The sequence below is a fragment of the Hetaerina americana genome, unplaced genomic scaffold (assembly GCF_022747635.1).
Source record: "Hetaerina americana unplaced genomic scaffold, ioHetAmer1.1.p SCAF_2, whole genome shotgun sequence".
Taxonomy (NCBI): Eukaryota; Metazoa; Arthropoda; class Insecta; order Odonata; family Calopterygidae; genus Hetaerina; species Hetaerina americana.
This window is the reverse complement of record NW_027286763.1, coordinates 69,781,944-69,809,846: the sequence shown is the minus strand read 5'-3', so window position 1 is coordinate 69,809,846 and position 27,903 is coordinate 69,781,944. Positions and strand designations below refer to the sequence as shown.

The 27,903-nt window shown below is 34.9% G+C and overlaps 1 protein-coding gene across 2 annotated transcripts in view; it reads right to left on the bottom strand.

Annotated features, from left to right (window-relative positions):
- Positions 1-11,728: 11,728 nt before the first annotated feature.
- Positions 11,729-27,903, bottom strand: part of Setd3 (SET domain containing 3) — a 95,035-nt gene continuing 78,860 nt past the window's right edge. For both annotated transcript variants that reach the window (XM_071585344.1, XM_071585345.1), the window contains 4 exons: positions 17,711-17,852; positions 15,357-15,711; positions 14,552-14,700; positions 11,729-13,009 (listed from right to left, as the gene is read on the bottom strand). In XM_071585344.1, coding sequence (XP_071441445.1) covers positions 12,866-13,009; positions 14,552-14,700; positions 15,357-15,711; positions 17,711-17,852 — 790 coding nt within the window. In that variant the 3' untranslated portion in view covers positions 11,729-12,865. The remainder of the gene's footprint in view (positions 13,010-14,551; positions 14,701-15,356; positions 15,712-17,710; positions 17,853-27,903) is intronic.

Below are 27,903 nucleotides of genomic sequence, written 5' to 3'. Positions count from 1 at the left end.
CCCTCTTTGACATTCAACAAGACAGTATTAACATTTTTGGGGGACATCATGTGAATTTTAGGATAGAATTTCACAGTTTACTTAGCTGTAATAGTTTATTAATAGTTGTTGATTAGAATGAAAGTAGTTTATTTTTTGGTAAACACTCAAGGGTTAGGAGGTAGAAGAGACTCCTTGGTCTCAATCTCACCTCAAAATAAAAATGATCATCTATCTATCTACCATATTTCATAGCAGTAATAAATGAAAATATTCCCAATATGTTGTTAAACACAAGGTTTTTACAAAAAATATCGGTCACAAGTTTCTCCTTTTGTATGCATGAAGTGCTGAATTTAGACCATCAGTTTAGTGTGCATATGAAGGTTGATCGTATTGGCATTGATGAGATGACAGTGCACACCATTATCACTGAAAATTTGGTGATGCGCAAGATCTGGACTAAACTCGTCCTGAAGGTCTTGACGGACGACCAAGAGCAGAGTCGAATGTCTGCTTTTAAAGACCTTCTGCAATGATATCATGACAATTCTCCAACCCCCATACAGTCCTGACTTGACCCCAGCAGACTCTTTTCTATTCCTAAAAGTGAAATCCTCCATCAAAGGACACCACCATGGGACCCTAAGTGCCGTCAAAGAAACTTCCATGCATACCCTTAAGAAACTTCCAGATTCCACCTATCAGGGAGCCTTCGAGTCATGAAATAGCTACTGGTAAAAGTGTGTTTATGCTCAAGGGATGTACTTAGAAAAGTTTCTAGGTATTGTACCAATATCTGAAGTAAATCTACTTTTCTGAACTTTTTAAACTTTTCCCGATACTTTATATACAAACCATGTATGTTCTATTGTCAATGCAATAATAAAAGTATCACAATTTGGTTGTTTTTTATGGACATTAAGTTATTCAAAAACTGATGACTTTGGATAATGTTGGTGGAAGAGTTTGACAATTATAGTTTGTGTAAAATCTCTAGAGATAGGTTTTAAAAGGGCTTACTTTTATATCCATTGAAGTATAAGTTGTTAAATATGCAATGCTAATGGGAAGACGAGCAACAGATAATAAGGATAGTAAAAAAATGATGCAAGCAAAATATTTTTAGTGGCTATACTTTCTTTACCAAGGTGTAGTACAATATTTTCTTTTAAAACACTGAAGGAATTTTAATACACACATAATACTTGATTATGTGAGTGTATATATATATATATATATATATATATATATATATATATATATATATATATATATATATATATATATATATATATATATATATATATAGTACAATACACAGTAACACACAATATAGAAACACAAAAAAAGAAGAACACTCACACGTATTTTCTTGATATTTCGACGGAAACAATCCGTCTTCATCTGAAGATATAGAAGTAAATATATATATATGTATATAAGCATATAGCATTTTATTTTTAGCTCTTATGCTCGTAATGCCTTCCAGTATTATTTTTGTTACTTTACTTTTACATTTACTATTTGCCCTAATCATGGGGAATGAATTAGTTTGTAGCAACTCTTCAAGCAATAAATCCATATATTCTAACATAGTTTCTTGCACTGACATCTTCCAGCTTTATGGTATCATTGATCTTCTTTGATTATCTTGTCCTATATTTCCTTCAGTTATACCTGATATTAATTCATCACTTTTTCATTTAATTTTCAACCTATTTTAAGCCTATCATTTTCTTATTGTGCCATTTTTGATAATTTTCTATTTTGTGCTGCTTCACTTCTCTAGTCTTGCACCCAAAGAGAAGTCATAGAGGGCTTTAAGATTTAAAAGAACGTGAAACCTTTGTTCATTTACATAAAAATCTTAAAATGACAATTGTTTCATTGCTGTGTGACATCTTCAGGTCATATGTAATATGTTTAAGATTTTTATGTGGAATTAACTAAGTGTTTTTTAATTCTGTTGAATCGTAAATAAATTCCACCAACTCACACAGAAACAATATCAAACAATAAACATAAATAATATAAACATTTAACGTATGCTGAAGAGTGTTAAAATTTCCAAGTTTGTGTCTTAAGCAGTCTTTACATTCTACTTGTAGAAACACATTTGCATGTGCATTGAAGCTATTGGTTGCTATATTTGGTTCCTATATGTACATCTTTTTCTCAAAGAATTAAAATATTCTATTTCTAGCCTTCAATTATTCTGCTTTATTATGATACCTTCTGATTATCAAATATGAACAATAAACTTGGTTTGTTAATATTAATTTATACATATATATGATGATCTCGTCATCCTCTGAGTTATTAAATGTCCACCTCAGGTACCCTTCTGTTTCTCTTACAGTAATCGATACTGATGTGGTGTGCCAGAAGGAAGAAAGGGAAATATTTATGGAAAAATTTGAAGAAAAAAAGGCTACTAATGACAAAATGAGTAAAAGTAATTAGTTTACAGATAATAAGTGCCAAGGTAAAACACAGAAAACATTTAGGACAGATATATGATGCAAACTCTAGATAAATGGGTAGTATTGCGTTTAATGGGCTATATTGGGTTTAATGCCATAATATGGAATTAGCTTTTCCTTATCTTGCTATCTACTGTGGAATATATTTACTAAAGGTTGTATTTCTAAGTGCAAAATTGTGAGTGAAAAACGAGCTCATCCTTCCAATGGCCAATAAAACTTTCTATTATATTTATTAATGCCACTTCATTGTGCAGCTCAATAAATTTTAATACATTAAACAAATATGTAATACTCAGCAAAACTACCAATATAACATGTATGAAGTTATGCAACTACCGACACCTCTCCTCAAAATTTGATACATAATCAATTAATCACAAAAAAATTCACTTCTCTTTATCGCTTAAATACCACATTCACCGCAAATAAACAATTCACACCAATTATGCTATGCATTCATTAATACATTAAGCATTTCCATTCAACTTTGATGCTTCCAATAAATATCTATTCTGCTTGCTGCTCTTTGGTCCTCGGCCCAAGAAGAGGTTTCATAAAAAGGCCTACAATTTTTTTTTTATTTTACATATTCAAAAACAGTATCAATGATATTTTACATGTATGTACATACTTATATCAGTATAGCTGTTATTTCAGAAATACACATTGCTCTTGAATTGTGTGCAAAACTTTAGCATTGCTTTGGCAGAAACATTTCTTGCACTAAATACAGCAAGAAATCCCACATTCATAGAAATGTGGAGACATTGAAGCATAGCTATGTACTCAACATGGGTACATGATGTAGCAATATGTTTTGGCTTTCTACTGTGCAAATAAACTGCAACCCTGCTCATGGAAAAAAACCTAAAATGGATTTTGCATCCACCTTATTGTTTGCCCAATCAGCATCTGTCAATATTTTTACAGGTTCATCAGTTTTCCAAAATGAAGGCTTCTTGACTTTTTACTCCTGAAATATTGAAAAATAAGTTACACTTTCTGCCAATTCGCTGCAGCTAGTTCCTAGCAAAATTGACTGACCAGGCACACTACATTCACTTTATTTGCTCTGGTTGTCCCTCCTATGTACAATTGGCTTCCAGCAACCCTCCGGTAAGTGTTCTGATAAAATTTTTCATCTTCATCACTTTCAACATTAATGCATACCACCTCTAACAAAGCACTAAAATCTTTAAAAAATTCCTGTCGTATCCCTTCAATATAAGACTCCTGATAAATCACCATATTCCCCTTATGCAGTTTATTAATGTTCATAGATGAAATTTTATGTCACTCAAATCTCATGCATCTAAACAATTGGAAACCTTCCTTTTGTCCCTATAGTACACTGTCTATTACTCAGCAAAAGCAGGTCATCTACATACACACAATGATTGAAACAACTTTCACATAAACAGATAGATCCATTATGCATAGGTTAGATCCTAATTCTAATAAATTAGCCCATGGTTTGGATTTCTCCCTCCTTTTTTTGAGGCAATAAATACTCTTATTTAAAAGTCAAATATATAATCTTGGATCTTTTGGAGTACACAGTAAATAGCTAGCTTGGGAATAGATTTAAAAATTTGCTACAACTCTATTTATTCTACTTAATATCATGAAGGCTCAATCATATGCTAGACCAAATAAATGGCTTTCTGTTTTAAGAAAATTATCATTCATTCCATGAGAGTTAAGACTTTCCAATATTTCATTCTTGATCTGATTTACATGCTGTCCTTCATATGCAGTCTCCAATGATATTCATTGCTTTCCGACTCTAACTATACATTTCATAGAAAAAATATGAAAGTAAAAATTTACTGGGAATATTATTGGAATACATATAAGAAACTATACTTTTCATTTTTTTCCATCAAGGCATGTTTGGAGAGATTAGAGATGTCCTATGTATTGGATCTTGTTGTAGCAAGTGCTCTTAGGAGAGCTGAATCTTTGAGTCACCTCATTGAAATGGTAATAAACATTGTTACTGGCTATCACAATATCAATGTAGCAATGGAAGATTTGAGATGTTAAGAGGAACATGATGACAAAGAAGAACGCACATTCCTAAATCAATAACTGTGCAGATACTAGGTTGGATTTTAAATTTTATTGCATCCAAATATTTCTTTATCATCATCATAGATGTGTATACTTACATGTATATTGGGGGAAACTTTTCATTAAACTAATAAGAATTCATCATATTAGGAATTCAAATTAATGAACTTAAGGAATTAATAGAAATGATGATCACCTTTTAAAGTATAATAAAGGATAGTTGTAGTGAAGGTTATAAAACTGCAAGCCCAGTTATCCCCATAATCAACTACTACATATCTAAAATAATTAAAAAGCTGAGCACCTTGACAGCAAAGTTTGGTAAACAAATGGACAATTTGCAGTCTGAGTTCACAATATATTTGAGGCCAATGGAAAATAATTAGCTCCTAGCTCATGACAATGATGAAGCTTCAACATCATTATGGGATAGTGATGCTAATCACAAGGACAAAGACCAGGAGGAAGAGGCTAGTGCATCATATTCAGTACTGAATGGGTTGAAGTTATATCCAGAGTAGTCCAGGAGCATGTGGCTATGCTAGCATTCATAGTGCTATTTGATTGCACTGTCTCATTGATCATCAACAATGTTGTGCCAGATGACCATAGCAGGCTGGCAAATGAATTTATTAACCAGCAAGTGCTCTTTGAATTAGCTGGAAAAAATGTTGGCTTCCATGATCCCAAATTTAAAAACTGCCAATATCTAATATGCATAAATATAAACTAAGCTAAGGCTTAGCCTATTCTAAATCTCTAGAAATATGCGAGTTCTAGTATAATTATGTGTAACTTTCTGGCTACATTGGTAAGGTCTGCACAATTTTTACACTTATGCAATTTTGGATACTCATGCCATTGAATATGTTTCCGATGTTTAAGATATTACTTTTATAAAATCCTATACCCCTGAATCTCTTTCTCTGTGTTATTAATTGCAAATTACCACCTAACTTTACACCAAAAAATGCGTCTTAGTAGCTGTCTTGATCTTATTTACTGCATAACGTTCCACCTGAAATATAAGTAGCTTGTTGTTTTAAACCCATAGAGATGACCTATATGAGTGAAAGCCTAAATTTCATATAGTTCCTAGCCTCCTTTATTCTTAGCCCAACTATATTTGTAATGGTGAATAGTACCTTTTAAATGTATTTGCCAATAAATTACTCAATTTCTTTAAATGGCTAATCATATTAATTTAGCAGATCATGATATTAGGTTACAGTAGTTCTATGGTATCCTCTCTGCATGAGTAGAGACCCTTTCGAGTTTATTCTTGTAACACTTATCTTTCCTTCACATAGACCCAAATACAGTGCAATTGCCAATCACACATTTATTTGGTATAATTTCAATCTTTTGCAAGAAAATAAAAGAGGAGATTTTATACATTTAATTTTCTCAATATTTGGTCAGGAGGGTGAAGCAAGTGCCTCATAATCAATAACAAATGAGTTGAAACTATATCCAGTGCAGTCCAGGAGTATATTTCTGTTTGATGACGTTTTTCACTGTCATTATCTACTGATCAGTTTTATTTCATATTTGTACTGAAGAAAATTGCACTGCCATGAAAGACAGCTTGCTTTCTTCATTTTTTTCAGGGGTCAGAATGTGTACAATAAAATGAAACAAATGTTTTAAAACTCCTTTAACAGGTAGCATAAATGTTAAAAAAATGTAATTATAAAATGACAGTTTCATGAGTGAGCATTGCACAGTTTGATATTTGGTGATCAAGGTTAATTTCTTTTGTCATTAGATATATTTAAGATTCCTGAAACGCCTGTCACACCCTCAAGTAAGGACACATAATGTAATGGAATTCTCCCCTTCCCTTTACCAAAAGCCTTGAAAAATTTAGGGAGAGCCCCAAAGTATTAAAACCCAAAAATAATTGTGAGATATTAGTTTTGGAGATGTCATTTTGGACACACAGCAAGAAACTTTTGAACTTATTTTTCAAGATAATGCATTTAATAGATAATGCATAATAATAGATAATGCATGGCAGGGGAAATGTTGAAATGTTTGGCAAAGGTTGAAAGGTTGACATTTATGTTTCAAGCTAATGCATAATGGATATTACCACTACATTTTGACTTAGGCAAGTGATGCATTTTGGCAAGAAGATGAAAAATATAGAATATAGAGGAAGAAAAATTAACTCTGCTGAAAGGATAAGCACAGGTTGCCAATTCAGTAGTATATATACCATTTGAGATTACTAATAACAGATTTGAGTGGGTAGTGCAGGGTGATAAGTTAATAAGTTGAAAGTTGACCATCTTACACTTAAGGTTGGGTCACAGCCTCTCTTATTTCTGGGAGAAAATAAAACCTTTAGTCCCATATATAAAGGGTGGTAATGTCCTCCCTGCCTCCCCTGTTGTCACTACCATGGCCTGGGGTTTTTTTTAAGACAGAATAGCCAATTATCACCGTTGCTGTTCAACCTATAGGTAGAGGAAGTGATTAAAGAGGCATGGGAAGAACTGGAGGTAGGAATGAAAGTGGGTGGAGAATTCGTAAAATCAGTTAGGTTCGCTGATGACCAAGCTTTAGTTTGTCAGTCAGCCAAGTAGTTGCAAGTATTGCTGAGTGAATTGGAAACTCAGTGCGACAGGTATGGGATGAAAATCAATATTAATAAAACAAAGGTTATGTGATTTTCTAGGAAGAAAAAGGCTAAGCTAAACATTAAAATAGGAGGACAAAAACTAGAGCAGGTAGAACAGTTCACGTATATCAGAAGTGTTTTGGACCAACACGGTCAAAGTAGCATGGATGTAAGGAGAAGAATAGGTAAAGAGGCTTTCACAAGGAGGAGGGAGTTGATGACAGGTACGTTGAGTAAGGGTGTTAAGAAAAGACTCGTAAAAACTTTGATATGGAGGGTAGCTATGTACGGCGCGGAAACGTGGTCATTGAAGTAGCTTTTGAAATGTGGGTGTGGAGAATAATGGAGAAGGTGAAATGGACCGAGAAGGAAACAAATGAGGAAGTACTTGGTATTGTGGGCGAAGAGAGGGGTTTGTTGGGAGAAATCCTATGGAGGTAGGAAAAATGGATGAGGGGCATATTGATTGGCAGTGGGATGTTGACAACTGTAATAGAGGGGAGAATGTTAGACAAACGAGGAAAGGGAAGAAACAGGATAGGGATGTTGGCTGGGAGGAAGGAAGTACTCAGAGATGAAGAGGGACCTGATGCAGAGTAGGATGCTGGATTTTGTGTTTTGCCAGGAGTAATACAATATTTATTTGGTAGTTGTATCCACCCAAAAATCTACTTTAACCAGTAGATTACCTAAATTAAATTAAATAATTAAATATATATATATATATATATATATATATATGCACACAAAAAAATATATATATATATTCATTTTGGTATTGCAAAATACATTTTTCCTGGTGTCTGAATATTAACATACTCTGAAGAGATCATATAAGGAATTAGCTTTAATGCCTTTTATATTGTTGCCTAATTTTCTTCACTTTGTTAGCTAAAGTAGATATTTAGTCATCAGTCTGCAATGTTAACATTATGAAGCCTTATGTGTAAGTTACCCATTGCTATACAAATTTCAAACTTATATCTACTTTATTTTATAATCTATTTCTAAATATGAAAAGTATTTTTTTCTCTGAATCAATGAAATTCAAATTCATGGTTGAATGGACATGATATTCACGTTGATTCAGGAATGTCAAATATGCCCAGTTTTTAAAGCTTTTGTAAGCATTTTTCACCATTTTATTTATTTTATTCTCTCCAACAACGGGCATAGCAATTGGTGATATGAATGGGATCAATGAACAAAAAGTATTAATGTATGACTGGAAAATTAAAAGTTCCATACATTGAGGCCACATAGAACTGTTTTCATGGCTGCCTGTTCAATTTTGTAATATTGAACTCCTCTTACATTATTCTTAAGTGCTTGTTTGATGCTTCTTTTTAATAATCAATTGCTAATCAGGAAAATTTATGTGGTGAATTACCATGCATTAGTGAGCTGTATTTCTATGTTATCTCTTTAATAAAGACCTCTATCAATCTATCTATCTATCTTTATTGCTATGGAGAGAGTTCCATTATTTTAGTGTTTTACATGTTATTACTGTAGTATTTCATTTCAAGGCTAATATGCATTTTAAATATTTATTTATACTGTATTTTGTATATGATGGTAAGACTTCCAAGGCTTTTAAAATTTCGAAGAACTTATTGTTGCGTTATTTTAAGGTAGATGATATTGTAGCCGCGAATCATAAGCATACACATATGCTACTACTTTCATGCACTGATTGCCACATTTTTACAATAGTTACAAAACTTAGTGTTCCAAATTGATCCGACTCAAAAACTTTTGATAAAAAATATAAAATCAATACCCAGTCATTTTAATCCAACCATTTCGGTCTTATTAATGTGTGTACTATAGATTTGTTATTCAAAGGCAAGAACCACGAAAAAGAAAGCAAAGAGCATAAAAGGGTCCAGAATATGGTTGTAGACCTAGCAAGAGGTATTCTGCGTAGTTTGTTTGCCATAAAATGGAATAAAACTACACATAGTTATGTTTAGTAATTTACTGATGCGACAAAATCACTACTCACGTTTGGCATGAGGGTGAAGGAGATCTGCATCATAATTATGGTATCATATGTGGTAACTAGTGGATTGGAAAAGAGTTAAATGGAAATTTCAGTTAGCTTTTGGATGGCATTGGCCTTGGAAGGGATGCATATTTTGTGGAGGGGGTCAGTAATGTGGATAAATAAGCGACTTTGGTGATTTACAGTGGATGAAGGATTGAAACAGATTGTGGTGGAAGTTATGTACCGGATGCATGTGCATGTTCAAATGGGTTCAGCAGAGGGGACAATTGGCTGAATCACTGAGAGGTTTTGTGGCAAGGAGCTTAAGGAATCAGGTAGAAGAATGGAGTAGAGTAATTGGTGGGTACCTTAGTCCTTACCAAACACTAAATTAAAATATTGCTGAAAAGTGAGGCATTTGTGTAAAGAGAACATGAAGAATTTTTCCTCTTGTTTCCTCAGTATCGTCCAGTCAGCTGAGAAATATAGGCTGGGTTTGAGGAGAACTTATACTGAAGCAACCAGACTACCCACTCAATTGAGTTTCCTCACAATTAGTCAGTGGACTTGGGTGAAGGGATTTTGCAGAGGACCAAATCATCTGGATTAGGCATTAGGTGAGTTAAAGGGCTGGAAAGGACTAATTGAATCATTTGACAATTCAGGGTATATTCTCATGTCTAAAACAGGATGCAGATACTTAGTGGAATTTCACATGCTATTGCACCCAAAGATTCTTTTGTTAGCATCTCACGTTGGTAAAATACTTTCTTTCTTTAACACTACACTCCAAAACATTCCTAAGAATAAACCATTTATGACATCAGGAGGTCCAGTTAATATACTTAAAGGAATAATAAAAATTTGGTCTTCAGAGGTAATAAACAAGTGTTGTGATCACTGATGGAGTGGCAGGTAGGCAAGGGTTCCAATGCAGGAGTGAGATGGAAGGTTGCAATGAAATCATCCACTTCAGCAACCATTGGAGACTAGAGAGGGTCATGAGAGATGTGTAAGAAAGGAAGAGGTAGTGATGATTCTGCATGGCCACCGTATTGCCTGTCTGCAGAGACTCAGAAGAAGCCAATTAAACCTGGAGGGAATGGATTAGTTTCCATATAAAGCAACTGTCAATGAAAAGAGAACTGAGCAGAGGACAGCATAGAGGCCCCAGGTACATTTCCACAGGAATATGATCACAGGTCTATAGGAATTGTGTATTTGTACAGGTATGATCGCCTGATCATTATTATTAACAGTAGTCTACCAGGTTAGGGTTGAGATAGTTTTTGATGAACCATGGCATTACATATTACTGCATTCAGAAGCTCTCAGTTAGAACTCATATGGTGAACTAGTGCATTTGTTCTACCCAATCAAGGTTTACAGTCATATTTATTTAAGGTATTTTATTGGGGTGAGATTGAGACTATATAGTCACTTCTTCCACCTAAACCCTAAATGTTAGACATTCATTGAAGACAATTAAAAACACCCCAGTCCAAGATGGAGAAAAACCCACCTAAGTGAGAATTGAACTCGCGATCTTTGGCTTTGCAAGCGAGAATGTTACACCGCTGCCACCAGACCAACAATTGATGAGTAATGCTAATAGTTTAGTGATCCCAGAATGGTGAATCATTGTCTCCAGAAGCATCCATCAGTGTAGCCAGGAAGAGCTCATTTCATGAGGCAGTTGAGTGTCTTGCCCTCTGTTAGCATAAATCCTAGCTAGGACCATGGAAATTTCCATAGTATATATTTTGCAGGAGAAATTTTGAATTCTTTTCCCATTTCTTTTAGTGGCTTCTCAAGAAAACACATATTTTGTGCATCAGGAAATATATTTTGAAGAGGTAAACAGAGCACTGGTTGAAAAATATTAATATTTAATTGCAGCTCTGTCAATTTCAAGGATTCTGCACTCTGTGGTTGCATATGTTTGATATCTACTATTAGATGATTGCATTCTTATTTTGGTATCTATTTCATTTAGATTGTAATGTAATTATTAATGAGTGTTAAAGTGTGCACATGTTAAAACTTCAGAATGAACTTGAAATTGAGATAAATATGTTTTTCATTATTGCCCCACGGGAATACATCCCCATTATTGAAATGACATGAAGGAGATGAATGCTACCTTGGAGTAAGTGATATACTCTCAGTCTTTCAGTCATACCCTCCCATGTCTTTCAGGGAGAGTAGTGACTTGAATATTTAGCATGCCTAATAAAATTCTTGTCTGAATTATTCTCAAGACAATGACTTTCTCATTTGAAGTGCTAGATATTCACACTGATACCCTGATAAAACTTCACGGGACTGGCTGAGTTCATGATTTCCATGGTGCCATTCCATGTCATGACGAAAAATTGAATAAAACCCAAGGAGAAATTCTAAAGTATCTCAAAACCAATGAACATTCTTCTTTTTAAGGAGGTAGTGTATTCAAGTGTTTTACATAGTTATCGCTATTTTCAAGGAATAAGTGGCCAGCATGATATCACAGTTAATTAAAAAATAAAAAGAAAATTTCAATGAGAATAATCATTTTTTTTATGTATCAGTTTTTGAATTACACTGATTGATTCATTTCCAACATTGAGATGAGTATAACAGATGCCAAAAACAATAAGTTTCCATGGAAAATAACAACAAGAACTTCAATGGTCACCTTCGTGCAGAAAAGTTGTAAAGTCACAAAAATAAATGACATTTCCATTTTATGAAACCCAAATATGTAGGTACTTATCACATAGGAACACATATTATTATAAAAAATGATTGTGAAGCAATTTTAGATCCATTACTAAAGTTTGAGGAAAAGTGAATTAATTAATGATTACCTTTCCAAATTTTTGCAAAGAAAGGATTTCACAGAAGGCTAATTATAAAGAAATTTCTTTTTTGTTTTCAGAAGCATTGAAGCTCTCAAAGGAAATATATGCCAACTTAAATGTACATTTTATTTACATTTAACCAATGTATCATCACTATGATCACCACCTGAGTGTGTTTCTGGTTTGATCAAGATGTTAAGGAAACAAATAACAACAAAGGCCTTAGAAACTTAAAAAAAACTGCACATCATAATACAGATTCTTAAATGCAATGCCTGCAGAAATGACTTGCAACATAAGGAGTTTATAGAATATGTGCTACCATACATTTAATCTTGTACATACAGATCACACAAGTGCATTCATCATTCACTCTTGATTAACACTTTATGTATGTTGGAATCAAGGATTCCAAAAAATACATATGTAGAAACACCTTTACAAAACATCAACAAAGAGTAATTGTTTCTAATTTTTGGACAGCCTTCATGATAGTAAAAATATTACATTCAATTAACCTTATTTCTTGCCTTTAAAATACATTTAGAGAATCAAAACATGAGAAAGTAATACATTTTAAGGTAAATGACAAAATTATGGAGTGGGAATAATTTAAAAAAAAAGAGAAAGTTTATCAAACATATGACATAGTGACATTTATTCGAAACAGCAACCTCAAAAATATTTTCCATAATATCCAACAATTTCTTCACATGAGTAATTCATATAGATAGTTACATAAGCAGGAGGGCTACATTAGTGGATATGGCACAGGAGACAATTGACTTCATGTTCCATAACAACCTGACAAAAATACTGCCTGATGCAGAGAAATACACATATTGATAAATCCATCACATACAAATCAGGGCCGAAGCCGCTGCTCAGCATATTCAACAGCTCCTTGAAGAATTTCTTTCTCACAAACTCTCAGCTGAATTGCTAATCTCTGGCAATCTGTCAACACCTCAGTTTTCTGTGCATCCTTCTCCAAAATCATGTAATCCTCCTAAGTATAGGAAAACATATAAACATAGTATTCATATGGTGATTATGACTTTAATCATACGTATACAAGCATATTAAGAATGTCATGACAATGAAGTAATTAGGCATGTGAAAGGAAAAATTCTCCTTTCTCCGCAATTTGCTTTTTCCCACAATTAAAGACTTTTCTGGGGTTCCTTAGATAAGTGAAAATAAAGAGTTCTACTGCAAATTTCTATGAAGCGTGAAAAGAATCTAGAATCTTTTGCTACAGCTGGAAGCATCCACCACCACAACACCACTAGTAAATAGAAACTTATTCTACCATACTGAAGGTCGACAAAAATTAATAGGCTATTTGATATGCTCAAGTTGAAAATTTTAAATATTCCAATCCCAAGAGGCCAGTTATATTTTCTTGACACTAGGTTTAAAGATTTAAGGGTTTTACTAAATTGAAGAACATTTAGAATGTGAAAACAGAGACACTGTATTTTCTTCTCAGTGCTATTATATTGTATTTAATTTGATGAGGATTACTGCATTTTTGTTAATGCTTAATGCCATAAGAAAATATTATTATTATCAAGGGTTGGCTAAAAAATTATACTAGTTTCATGTTTCTGGTGACCATTGAATTTCACAAAGTTTATTCAAAGTATTGTATGGCTATGATCTTCTTGAATTTTCTCCAAAAAAAATATCAGCGCTCATAGACAATATGAAAATAAATTGTTTGCAAATCTATCCTCAAAGGAGTTTTTTAAATTTGTTGAATACTTTGATCAAATGATCACTGTACAGTTAGACCCATTAAAAAAAATGTGACTTTTATAGAAAAAATTCAAGTTAATGGTAACATTGCCTGGACTATAAAATAACTGAAGTAGAAAAATCTACTATAAAGCATTAGAATAAATGATAGCTTTAAGTTATTTCACTCCTGAAGCAAAGTAATGGCTCTTGGTATTGTGCCAATGGCCTACATGAAAATTGAAATTTGAATGATGTCATTCTTTGGGGCTTTTATCAACATGGGAAAATCGTCAACAATAACAATGTTTTGCCACCCTCCATCTTCCTTTTTGCCAGACAAAAAAGAGTAAAGAGTATGCCATGTACTCTTCCTTTTCACTTGATATGAAAAATTGCAGAAACCTTAAAATTTCACCCTTGACCATTCAAGATTTAACATATTCCTCTGAGAATATCCTGCTTTTAAGTCTTCAGAGCTGCCTCCACTAAAGTATGTACATATGTCCTCATGCTCATCAAGTAATTATCCTGCATTTTTGCATACGACTCACTTCCCCCAATTTTTGTCTATCTTCCATGATGACAGATATTCTCATTTAATCTTTGCAGTGTACTCCAGTAGACTAAAGCATTCACTGAATAAATAAACTTGGTATTTTTTCACACAAAAAGATTTTACCAAGTTCATTTACTCAGTGATAATGAATTTTCATGAAGTAGAGTCTCAACCATCAAATTCAGACTAAAGCATTTTTAACTCCAACATTATAATTCCTCAATGATCAAGTAAAAAAGGCACTCATTATACCTTTAGCGTGCTTGAGTAAGCAGATAATAGCAGGCGTACTCGAGTGAGAAGGAAGTTCCATGCACGAGACTCCACTTGTGTGTCAACAGCACAATCGGGATGAACAAGATCACAGCTGTGGTCACTTTCTAGCCAGTGCTCTAATTGTTCTGAAATTGGCAAGAAATAATAGAACTCAAGTGAGAGCAGACAAGGGCATGGAAAGAACACACTGAAATTATAAAATTAAGATGTATCCAATATTAAAAATATTTATCAAATAATTTCACAATTCAAGAATAGAAGGATATTTCCAATCAGTTTTGCTTCTGATTTTGAAATAATATTCAGCATTAAGATTAACAGGTATAGGTTGAAAGAGTTATGCTTTCCCAGATTTGTTCATTCTAAAAACTTTTTTTACAGACTACAAGAATAATATGAGCATTTAAAATGCATCAAAACATCAACAGGAATAGTTATGATTAAACAGGACATCAGAACTGGGTAACAATACAAATGATCAAAAAATACCTAGAAATATAGAATCATATTTATATATATGCATTAGAGAGAAGTGGATTTAGGGGTATTAGATGAGAAAACTGACTCAAAAATGCTATGTTTCACATCAATAATATTTAATGCAAAACATCTACATGTAACTGAAAACCACCAGCAGTACCACCAACCACATCCACCATCCATTATGATATACTTCCATGGATAAAATCTTCTCCCTAATTCAAAAACAACCACGTGAGTACTGCATTTACAAATAAAAAATCTGAAGTGGGATGCAAACTTGCAGGGAATAATTACTTACCCTTTCCCATCGCAAAAACCCGTAGAAACGCAAGGAGTTGACCATCAACAGGCTGGGGTCCAGGCAGCAGTGAGAAGTCAGTTGGAGGGGTGGCATTGGAGAAGAATGGAAGCTTTGGTGGTATTTTTGATAGAAGTGCTGTCCTTAAGGGATGAAGAGGGTCTCCTTTTGAAACCCCCAGACGAAGAGCAAGGGAGTCATGCTCATTTCGAGGGAAGACAAAGCCATTGTGCACAAGGAGGTCTGAATTAGGTCGAGATCCATAGAAAATGAATATCTGAGAACCCTTGGGGAAGGACATGAGAGCATGGCATATACTCCGCCCACCCCCATCCTCTTCATAATCTGTCGTCAACTGTAAGAAAAGATAAACACATATTGAGAATAAAAGCAATAATGATTTAATTTATTAAGCATTAACTGGTAAAAATAACAGGAGGAAAGCATTCCATTTGGTCTCCTTCAACATATCTCCATCCATAATTCCTATATTCACTTCTTTGAACAGCATTACAAGCCTATTTTATGTTGTCAGTATTGCAGCAAAAGAAAATCCCCATTTATGTGTTTTTACATCTATTTATGGGGCCAAAATAAACAGTAGAAGCAAGCATCTTCCATCAAAAATGTCTTCTCAAGTCTCCCTTTTGCATTTAACAAGAAAATTTATAAATTTCCTTCAGAGTGAACAACCAAAATCAAGTAACTACCAAAACTTAATGAGTGCTCAACATTAATACTAAGTGGCTTCAAGGAAGTATATACACATGAAAAGGTTAACTTACATGAAATAGAACCAAGTTTTCAATATAGAAAAATATTCAAAAATGTAACAGGGCTATGAGAGAATCTCCAAAGCTAAGATATGCATACATATATAGGCTGCTTGGCAAAGATGATAATAAGGCAAGAGGATTGGTAAGTTAAAAGTAGCCCAGGAGATTGGATGGAATACACTTTCTTGGGCTCATGGTTTAACACTAACCCAATTGTGAAACAAAATTAAGATTCTATAAAAATTGTGTGTGGAACCGGATGTAACAAAAATTTTCACTGCCCCATGAAATGAACATTTGGCTGTATGAAATGGGAAGCACACATTTGCTCCTTTACACAAATAGAAATCCACATTATCATAAAGGTAGATATTTTCTGAAGGTTTTGATAACCTATTATTAAATGTAAGTAGTTTATAATAGATTTATTACCTGTTTTTTGCAACAGTATCTAGACATAAATAGGTAAAAGAGAAAAAGAGGATTGGTAATTGAGTATATTTATAAGAACCAACCATTTTCAAAAAAGGAATATCCGCAGAATCAGTTTATCTAAAGAATACTTAGGAACACTGATCAAATTGGCTATGATATAGCATGGGGGAAACCATCTTGCAATGACTTCCATGACAATTGTACAATTGGTGAGCACCCACTGAACTGATATGGCTTGAAATCAGTAGTAGCAAGGGACATACCACATTACTCCTAAGGAAGTGAAGAAGGTTTCACTTTTACTTATACATCATTACTCACCTAACCTGGGAAGGAAGTTACATATCACACCTTTTGAGTACTTTTAAACAGACTAGAGTAATTTATCCATACAATCCAAAAATTTTCAATATAAGACAACTAGAAATTTTCCAAAGCACAGAAAGAAAAAGGAGTTTCCAAATATATTTGTTTATTTCATGACCATATTTTCCATGTTTTTTGTTTAACCATGCTTCGTCATACATCCATTAGCATGTGTAATCGGCAGTTTACAGTACTTAATTAAAGGAAATATTAAAAAATATTTAATCAGAAGAATCTGACACAATTGGTATCAATTAAAAAATAACTCTGGTTACTACCAAGTATTATATTACACATAAATGAATGGGAAAAAAACTTCTGAAATGACCCATTCTAAAAGGGGCTGGAGGATGTGTAATTTAGTGATAATTGTATATTTATTCAATAGCTCCACGTCATCATTTAATTCAGCATGTAAACATTTTCAGGAACAAAACCTAGCACAAGAACACAACCTAGAAATATCAAGGACCAAAGCTATCTCAACCTCTATATGTTTTTAGTAAGAGAGCAGATAATTTATTTTGAACATACAACTTCAAGTTAATTATATCATTTGATACATCATATTTATTGTATGAAAAATAATTATTTTTTGAGGAAAACACATGAATAACAATTAAAATAATTGCTGCACTTCCTATAAAATGAATTTTTATAAAAAATTCAAGAATGAGCTTCTAAAATGGAGAATTGCACGTCAAAGGAATTAAGGTCACATTATTGCAAGCTCCTATACATAAATATTGTTTGGTTCAACTCTAAAATAATACTTACTTCCCCATTTGTGTGGTTGCACATGTCCCACATCGGAATAAAAGCATTGATCAGGGCTGGACTCTTTTCTGACTTCAAAACTCCAGCTTGGTCATCACCTGGAACAAAGTTCTGCCGAGTCATCACTGTAGAGACAGCCCACCTGTAAATTAAAGAGTTGATGCCATTACTTGTGAGAAGGTTTCTAAATAACAATATGCGCCTTCAGAATTTCCAAAGGAACTAAATATATTTTAAATGAAGTAAGATAGCTTGTACATTAGCTCATTAGAGAGTACTAAGTTCAAAGCTGATGATGCTCCAGGAAAGTTTCAGCTGCGCTTATGCTGTCAAGTTACAAAGATATCACATTTACTTGATATTCAAGATAATTTAGGGCACAAAATATCATGAAAACTATGACAATCATTCATTTAGAAAATATTTCATCAAGATCTACATCATTTCCATCTGACAAATTTGAAAGAGAAGCTTTACCAGAAGTATAAGAAAGGAATTAGGAACAAATACAATTAAAATAATAAAAAAATTGTCTCAGATTAAAAAAAAAGAAAACTTAATTCTATGGGACATATTTCAAGATACAACAGCCCCACTCAAGACAAATGCAGAATGTGAAGAAAATATGCAGACCTACTGATGAAAATTCTTGATGGATAAATAGAGGTCTTTATTTGGGCAAAAAATGAGATGAGATTGGAGGTAATGGCATAAAACTGAGTAGCAGTAGTTTTAGGGGAGGCAACCGACAGCTAAGATCATTTCCACCATTAGGGATGGATGGGAAAGGAGGGGTGGAGAGAAACCCAGCATTGACATTAGCCTATTACTCTTGTCGAAAGGCACCAAGGGATCCACAGTTTAATGTCCCATCCAACAGACTGTGTGCTCTCGACAAAGCACCTCAAGTAGGGATCGTGATGCCACTGAAAAATATTTCTCGTCTCCAGGATTTGAACCTGGGCCCCCTTAATGGGAAGCCTGTATGTTAGCCACCCGACCATCCCAATCCTCACATGAAACTGAATACATGATTATGTGAAGACTTAAAGGGGTTCTTAAACTAGTTATTTAGGTGTAGAATTATCTCAAAGCAATTCTACAAGTGTTGAGCAATGGTGATAATTTTTGTTGCCCTAAGTGTATACAAAAAATACTGAAACATAAAAGAATGATTTTGTAAGTGCTTGTTAGCTAAAAGCTTGAAAACGCTATTCCAGAATAAATGTTTCCCCTAACAGTCTCATCCCATAGTCTTGAATTTGCTTGTGCCTTAAAAACATGGCTGAGTAGAAAAAGTATGGAGCAGTTAATGTACGAGGTGATGAATGGAGTTTAAATTTCAAATTATATTTTTAGTTGACTACAGTTTTAGTTGAATTCCTTACAGATTTCCTATTTTAAGTTTACAGTACATCAATGGTTGGGGTCATTTTGCACAGATGCCCTTTTTTGTTTTGGTGGGTTACCTCAGTGATTACAGAGCAAAAACCACCTCATAGGGCAATGATTAGGGTGTCCATCTCCTAAGGCAAACATGGATTCCAGTATCCCTCATTCCATGATATCTCCTGTACAAATTGAATACATTTTTGCAATTTGTACAGGGTATATCATGAAGGGTCCAGAAATATTAGTTCATAAAAACTACTCAGCCATTTTGGCACCCCTTTTAGGGTAATATTCTCTCTTCAGGGCCCTACACACAGGATTCAAACCCCAAATTCGATTTCATTTTTCTTCAGGATGGGATCCTAGCATGAGTATATAAAATGGCATGTTGTCTGCCATCAGAAGGCCTTAAAAACCAGCTACTGTCCCATGTAATACATCTTAAGAGCTAAAATATTATCCAAATTCAGATGACATGACCCTGCTGGCCACTTGACCAGTAAAAATGTTTCAGCACCAGTTGTTTTCAGACAGCATAAAACATCTGAAAGGATTATTATGCTGGAAATAAAAAATGCCATCATAATGAGGGAATATTTATTCAAGTTACTTTTCCAGGGAAAGGTGCAGGGATTTTTTCATCACTCTAGTGAACTACTAAAATAATTTATAACGTGCATGCTATTTTTTTCCATTGATATACATTTCCATTGTACTGAAAGAACACGAGAATTGATAACAGGTGCTTTAAGTAAAGATGTGAAGAAAAGATTACAAAAGACTTGAATATGGAACATATATCTTATGCCTCCAATACTTGGTCTTTGAGGCAAACACGATTGGATTGATATATTGGAGGCTTTTGAGACACGACTGTGGTGAAGAATAGAGAAAATTAGCTGGACAGAGAGGAAGATGAAAAACACTGAAGTTTTAAATAGGGTAGGCAACGAAAGGAAGTTGAAGCGATAAATCCGAAAAAGGCAGAGAAAGTGAGTGGAGGAAACACTGAAAAATAGTACATAGACTTCCGTGATAGAAGGGAGAACGATGGGCATGCTGGTTCGAGGAAGGAACATGATAGGCATTTTAATCAGTATGAAGGCAGTCAAAAGATGTGAAAAAATGAAGAAAATGATCTAGGGTTAACAAGTAGAATCTATTGTGTTACATATAAGTTAAGAGTCATCAAAGACCGTCCAAAACCTATCATTAACAGATAGAATATCTTGAACGGAAAATATAACGATGTACGATGCGTGCACGTGTACAGGTAGGAAAATCATTTGCCTCCTCCCCAATTTCCCCCCGAGTGAAATAAATCTGGCCACGTGCCTACAATATCCGGCGGCAAAGCAACCAGTCGCTTTTCTTCAATTCCGCTAGAGCGCAGAAGAAGTTTGTTGCGGAGATCGCGCCTGGATTCACGGACGGCAGTGCTGGAAGCGCATCTCCCGCTTACCGAATTCCGCTCCCCGGATAATCCAAGTGGGATGCTCAAAAAGAAGCAACATCTCCGTGTTACCTCCCTTCTTTTGGCACGAGTGCCAAGTGACCCAGTTATGACGGGTCGAGGAGGAAGGGGGACAGGGAGGAGAGACAAGAACAGCGCACACGAAATTGTGCGGGAGGAGGCTGCGGGGAAGTTCCCGAGCATCTCGAGACTCTTCAAAAGTTTGAGAGGACGGTATTTGGTTTGAAGGGAGACGTCTACAATAGGGCTGTTATGGAAGTATTCATTTTAATTTACTCGACTTCTCATGCTTAACAGCCCACAGTAAAAATATTAAAAGTTGACGATTTTAACGAGGTCAATTCATTAGGTTACGGAGTTAGTTAACCTGCGCGGCCAATAGTTCGCATGAGGCTAAAACCGAACGCTGAGTTTTCTTAACCTTTCCTCTATTCGAGAAAATCACATTTTTGGCCAATGTATGCATCTATCCGTAACCACAGCTCGCTTGCCGAAATAACTAATACTAAACTCAATAGAGTGAAAATTTGGCACTACGCAACATTACTTAAAAAGTTTTTATAAGTAGCATCACTAGATTAGGAGAGCATAAGATTGCATTGCAACAATTTCAGTGTGTAAAAATGATTCGCCTTGACCGGGATCCCAGTAAAGGAGAATGATTTTTAGACCTTGAAATCGTTGCATTGTAATGCACATTTAGCGGATGGCTCCGTTCAAGGTTACTGCCTCGCCATCTCCCGCAGTTTCTTGAAAAGAACACACGATATCGAAATACATATTTTGTAATGCTAAAGACTATATAACAAGCCAAGATTGTGAAAGTACTCAGCGAATGCGTATTTTGCAATAAACTCTTACATATTGTATTTTTTTAATTATTTCAAGGCCAACATTTCAGATTATTACTGAACTTCCCTCAATCTGGTTATTCTAGGATAATTATTAAAAGCCTTCATTATTTCCATAATATTCAGGCTGTTCGGAACTTTGAAAGCATATAAATGGATGAAGGAACGAAGGTGTGATCTATACCCAGAACCTGAAGCGAACATTCTGTCTCATTGCGGGATGATTTTTTCTCGAAGTTAAACTCGTCAGTCTCGATCTCGCCGGGGAGGAAGATAGCAAAAATGCGACGAAATTAGGTCTTATTTCAGATTTCGAGTGCAAGTGGGTTAACCGACCCCGGCATCATAATAAGGAGTCCAAGCGAGTGCGGAAACGGAGATCACGCACACCAAGGGAAGGAGCGACTTCGGTTCGAGATACATTCGGCTCGAGATCGATCCTGCAAATTATGAAAAAATAAACTGAAACCAGAACTTATATCTTTCTGTATGGCTCCAGTGTCACACTACTGCCATATATATATTTAAAAATAAATATAAAGAGATATGCACACCACAATCCCCGTCACGCGTAAGCAACTCAGTATGCTTATTATCACGATCGAGAAAAAAAAGAAATCAAAAAAATATATTCGATCATTAAATATTCATTTTGCTGACGTAAATGTTGGCCTAAAGTATGCAGAGAAAATGAGCCAAGGCACAATTTTGTAACCTTGCGTGGATAGCACTTAATACACTTCACAAAAAACGTACCACAGTGTAACAGTTGAAACTGTTAGGCAATTCACACGATTTTAAGGGTAATTTTCATAATTTATAATGCGAGCAATTACGCTGGGTTGTGATTAAAATAAGAGTGAGATATGATGAAGGGTGGAGGAAAACCTGGGGGCGGAGTGAGCCTATTTCTGTTGCACATAAGGCGCTGATGGGTCTGCGGCGGAACGTCCCATCGACGGTTATCTACCGAAGGCCCAAGTTAAGAATCGAAGCACCAAAAAGAATTTTACTAGAGCCACGAATCGAACTATATGCCCTAATACTCAACTACACTGCAACAACCATTATTCCTCCTAGTGGGATCTGGACACGGAGTGAATATTAGGGACCGAAACTTTAACTGCTATTACGAAAATCGGGGGCAACAAAAAGGGAAAACTCTCACATTCGACACAGGCGAATTTCAAATATAACAGCGAGTTTTGATAAATTACCTCTTTCTCAAGAAATTTCCAGCTTTTCCCAAGGGAAATTACTCTTTTCTCCCAAGGTCTTACGAAGGTTTCACTAAACAATAAACCTAAATGTGAATGGAAACTGTGGAGAGGAAGATTAGTTTCATTCCAATGGATTCAAATAGACAAGTATCACCAATGAAATGAGAGAAATCACTAATAGTCACTAAAAAATAATTTCCGGACAAATAGACCTACCCTGGAGGAAACAAATTCATCTGTACAATGAATATCAGAACTACTGAGGTATTATAGGTACACATGAACATGAAAAAAGAACTGACAAACATTGAGGGATCTGGGTTCGAATCCCAGTCAAGGCGAATGATTTTTACACTCTGAAATTGTTGCATTGAAATGCACATTAGCGGATGACTCCGTTAAAAGTTACTGTTGCGGCATCTCCCGCAGTTTCTTTGGAATTTGAATAAAACTCCTACTTAACCATCCGGAGGGTTTTTAGTGAACTTCCACGACGCTCAAAACAACAGTGAAATTAGTCCTTGAAAGATCACACGCAAAGTTCTTTTGAGTTTTGTACATTTTCCCGACTTAACAGGATGCCAAATATCATTAGTAACTTACAACATTTACACTAATATCCGTCAAGTAGTACAGTTTTCAATTGAATTCTCACGGAACCGAGTATTTAATTGATTTCACGCAACTAAATTCCAAACAAATGACCGTTTTTTTGCTGTTTTTATGCACTCATATTACAGTTGTATGATAATGTATATCTGAAGATATGATAATGTATACCTACATTATCTCTCAGAATTAAAGAATGTCAAGACACGGAATCCAATCAAATGAAAATTTGAAATCCAATCTGAACGGACATTTTTTTTCAAATCAACGGGGCCAACATAAAAGATGCGCAATTGGGCAACGGGGTTTATGCCCATTAAATATTTTCATGACTTTCTTTAAAGAGACGATTTTGGATAGCGATTCAACTATTTTAACCCTGAATTTAAAAATTAGGCGTTAGAATTATATCATTCCTTGTTTACTTTTAGCTTTCTCGTGGCACTTGCAAATCTACCTCTTCTATAAATAAACATTTACAATGGAACACGAGTAAAATCACACATTTTAGCCTCATTCCTCACGACGCACATGCAAGTCAAATTTATATCCATAAATTTGTCTATTCACAGTACTAGATTTGAATTTCAGTCTGAGGTAAACATTAAAATGAGATAAAAAGGGGAAAATTATGCAATTCCTTTCGAATAGGCTGAATTAGTTAAATATAGTTGCATGCACGATAAATATTTATTATATACGCAATTTTTTGGGTTTTCGTGATAACTAATAAAAAATAACTTCCCTAATTATGCAATTTTAATAAAATCTTATACTTCTCAAAAGATAAAAATTCAATCGATTCCAACAATCTTTTTACTTATACCTTATTTGAATCCCAAAATGTTTCTTTTTACCAATTGCATCTTATGTTGATGCTTAATTAAGTTTTCTTTGAAGAGACAATAAGTCCCTAAGAACATGAACTAAGTGTATTTTGTCCCATTCACGAGTGATAACTGATCTGCTTCTAAATCAGTTAAAATATGCACATACTTGTATTCATTCTATGTACTGAGGAAAATCTATTTACCAATATCTAATGAATGTTTTAGACTGCCGTTGTACTCTAACTTTCCCTTATTTTGATTATATGATCAATGCTGGGGCTGATACTTCCATTATTATTTTTTCCGTACTTTTTTCCTTTCATAATGAACGTGATACCATATTCACTCCCTGTAGAATATATTATTAAAACATCTAGTACATCCGCAAATACAAGTTCATGGGATTGATTTATGTATTTTATAAAAATGATGAATACTACGAAAAATGGAAAAATTCTACAAAGAATTTTGGTAGATTTGTACCAAGACGTCAATAAATACCATCTCTTGGGGGTTGCAAGTAACTATCGCAGGTCGGTTTCGATACCGTGTGCCATTATCATAGTCAACAAAGGAGTAATTTACTTGATGATTTTAATTTATCATTATAAACTTAAAGACTTTTCCACAAAGTAACGCCTGATACCATTTCTACCTGGGCTTGTCTGAACAATGGATGGGAATCTTTCCTCGCTTTATTTCCCTGATACTGAACTGCCGGTCTCCCTCGATTTCGGCCAAAGGCAATCATTTTCGCTAATTAATGTATAATAATAATAAAAATGTGTAGTGAGTTGTTTTCCTCGTTTATATTTGTCAATTCATCCCGATACGACGTACAACTCATCGTTTGTGCGCGTTCATGTTTACGCTGGAAAGAGCTTTCCCGTGTCCGAGGGAAAATCAAGGTCATAGAGGAACAAAAAGAAAGGCGCCACTGACCTCCCAAGTAAGATGCCACTTGGGTAAGCGATGACACTGAAATTCTCTTTCCACTTTCTTTCAGTGGACCCATTTCCATTTTCACCCAACATGTGGCTCTTTGGGATGAGTAGACTGAACAACAGGTGTACAATGATTTTTCGCAAAATATCAACGATAGTATTAGAGAATAAAATCCTGTGGAATATGAAGACGTGTACACGTTAATTCTCGATACACAATCAAAGCGGTGGCTAGATTTTGTCCCGCGAAGGCAAATGAAAATCGGTGTTTAAATAACTTACTTACCTATCCATCCTAAATAAATCCATCATTAATGAGAACTGCTTGTATAAGACTTCCCTTCAGTTCATCCGAGTATTATTTACCGATTATTACAACATGTAGCATTATTACCGCAACCTAGTCCATAATTTCAGTATAATAGGTAATTTATTCAAGTTCAAGCCAATAATTCGATACGTGCGTTTTGAAAATAACAGAGGTACTACAAAATTAAAGCTAATATTTGCCGAATAATTTTTTACCGCTAAATATTTTAATATTTTTTCCATCATTTCCAAATGATTAATTTCATGGACGATATAATTTCAATGAATGAATTTTTAGGGAAGAATCATTTATTTACAGTATTTTGTCCCTTGGAAGCTCTTTAAGTAAATAGTTAGCATAAGATAACTAAATTCGATGGCTTCATTAGCTATTGTCTTTCACCCTAAATAACAGCATAGCGTCTCCATGCTATTGAGGAAATGCTTACTAATACTAACTTAAGTGCTAATTGCAAGAACCCAATGAATATTTACGCGCACTTTTGTTTCCCTAATATCTTGCTAAACTCAGGCTAGCACTTGCTGTACTTTTAATTTTTAGACTCATGCTGCATTTAATTCACTAAGCACCAGATTTCCATGGTTTAACTACATCCCAAGAACCGAAATAAATTCGTTACAGGACTAACGACTCGTCAGCCAAAGGCACAGATGCTTTGTAATTATTTTCCCAAAGAAGCAATCTGATATAAGAGGGAAAACTTTTAAAATCAAGGTCTGAATCAGGTTCTCGTCCACAATTAATACACCACGGTGCGAATACCTCAGATCTCAATGTAAATACACACCCCACATTAACTATCCCCGGGCAAACAACTGAAAATGGGACGGAGAATCCTACCAAGAAGCCAAGGTCGGAAGCATCACAAACAGGGCCACATTATGCGAATAAATCACGGAAGAATCCATTCCCAAACATGGAAAGTATACCACTAGTTTCCACCGTACAATTCAATGATTCCTGTGAGCTCAAATATCCAATGGGATGAAGCCCAGAAAGATAACTCAAAATATTTTTTTTTCAATGTTAGAGTGAATGGAGAAATTAAGTGATTTCCAAGACATCTTTTTCTTTCGAGACATACATATATGTGGGACCAAACCGCCGAATAAATCGCAAAACGGCGCATTTCATTTTTGCTATAGTTATCCGAACACTTACATTTGAAATGCCGACAAAAACAATTGCTCGAGTATTTTTCATAACTACAATCTCGAAATCCGCGTTCGAGTTAAACATAAGTTTTGAATAGCGATAGTTGCAACGTTAAAGGTTCGGCCAAATTGTTTACCGAAGTAAGGTCAGACCGCAAAAAGTCACCGCACACGATGACAATGGAAAGATGAAGGCAGACGAAAAAAGGATGACTCCGCTTAGAACGGCACCTTGAAACGGCATTATGTAAAACACCATAATGTTCACGATTTATAAAATCGATTGTTATCAAATGAAAAAATATGACTTCATTCACATGAGAATCTGGCCTGTATATAGAAAATGATGAACTGTAAACCAAAGAGGTAACTTCCCTACTAAGCCTAACCTCACATAGTGTTTACGTAATGTCATCCTTGAGACGGGATTCCAACTTTCGAACTTTAGTTTACAGGAATATTTCCTTTCTCCTTTATTTTCACATTTTACACCATTAATTGTGACCATAATGTAACTGCAAGATGTAATTCAGGTAGAGTTGGGCTTACCATTTTGCCTCAACCGCTAGGTTTTTGAACCCCACATTAACCATCCATTGAGATCCATAACAAAGTTTTCGCTAGTCTTTTATTGAGATCTTTATTTGTGGTCCCTGTCATCAACTACCTCCTCTTAAGCAATTTATCTTAAATGACCTTATTACCTTGCCCACTTTCTTCTACAACACTTCCTAAATAGGTGAACGTTTCCACCAGATCTAGTTTACATCTCACAACTTAAATGCTAATCTTAGCATTCCCACTTTTTGAGAATGACATTAACCTCGTTTTTTACCTATCGCACTTATTCTGTAATGCGCTTAGCAATGATTGCAAGCCCTTGGCTCACTGGCTAACTAAAGCTTGATCACCTGCAAATGTGGTAGACTTTATCGGGCTCCCACCTACTTCCATTCCTTCCTCCAGCCTTTCCCATGTCTTTCTTACGATTTAATTCGCGTAAGAAGGCTTTGAAAAGCATAAGTCTTAGCTACCTGCCTAACACTGCCCATCCCGACCACCTATCCGCTACTCGCACACATGCAGTTCGACTGCACATGTCAAAGGTGTCAGTACACTGGGTTCCACGACTATTGACTTCTTTTCAGAAGCAAATATGTCGCGACCTGCAATCTCGACCACGGACTCGCGGCGTTCAAAGTGATGTGGTTTGAAATTTTGCCACATCCACCCTATTCTCCCAACCTCATTCCAAGTGACTTTTTCTTATTCCCAGAACTCAAAAAACCATTGCGGGGTCGGAGATTCGACAACATAAATGACGTCATTTAAGAGTTGGAACAACGATTTTCCATCCAATCAGCTGATTTCTACAATGACGGCCTTTG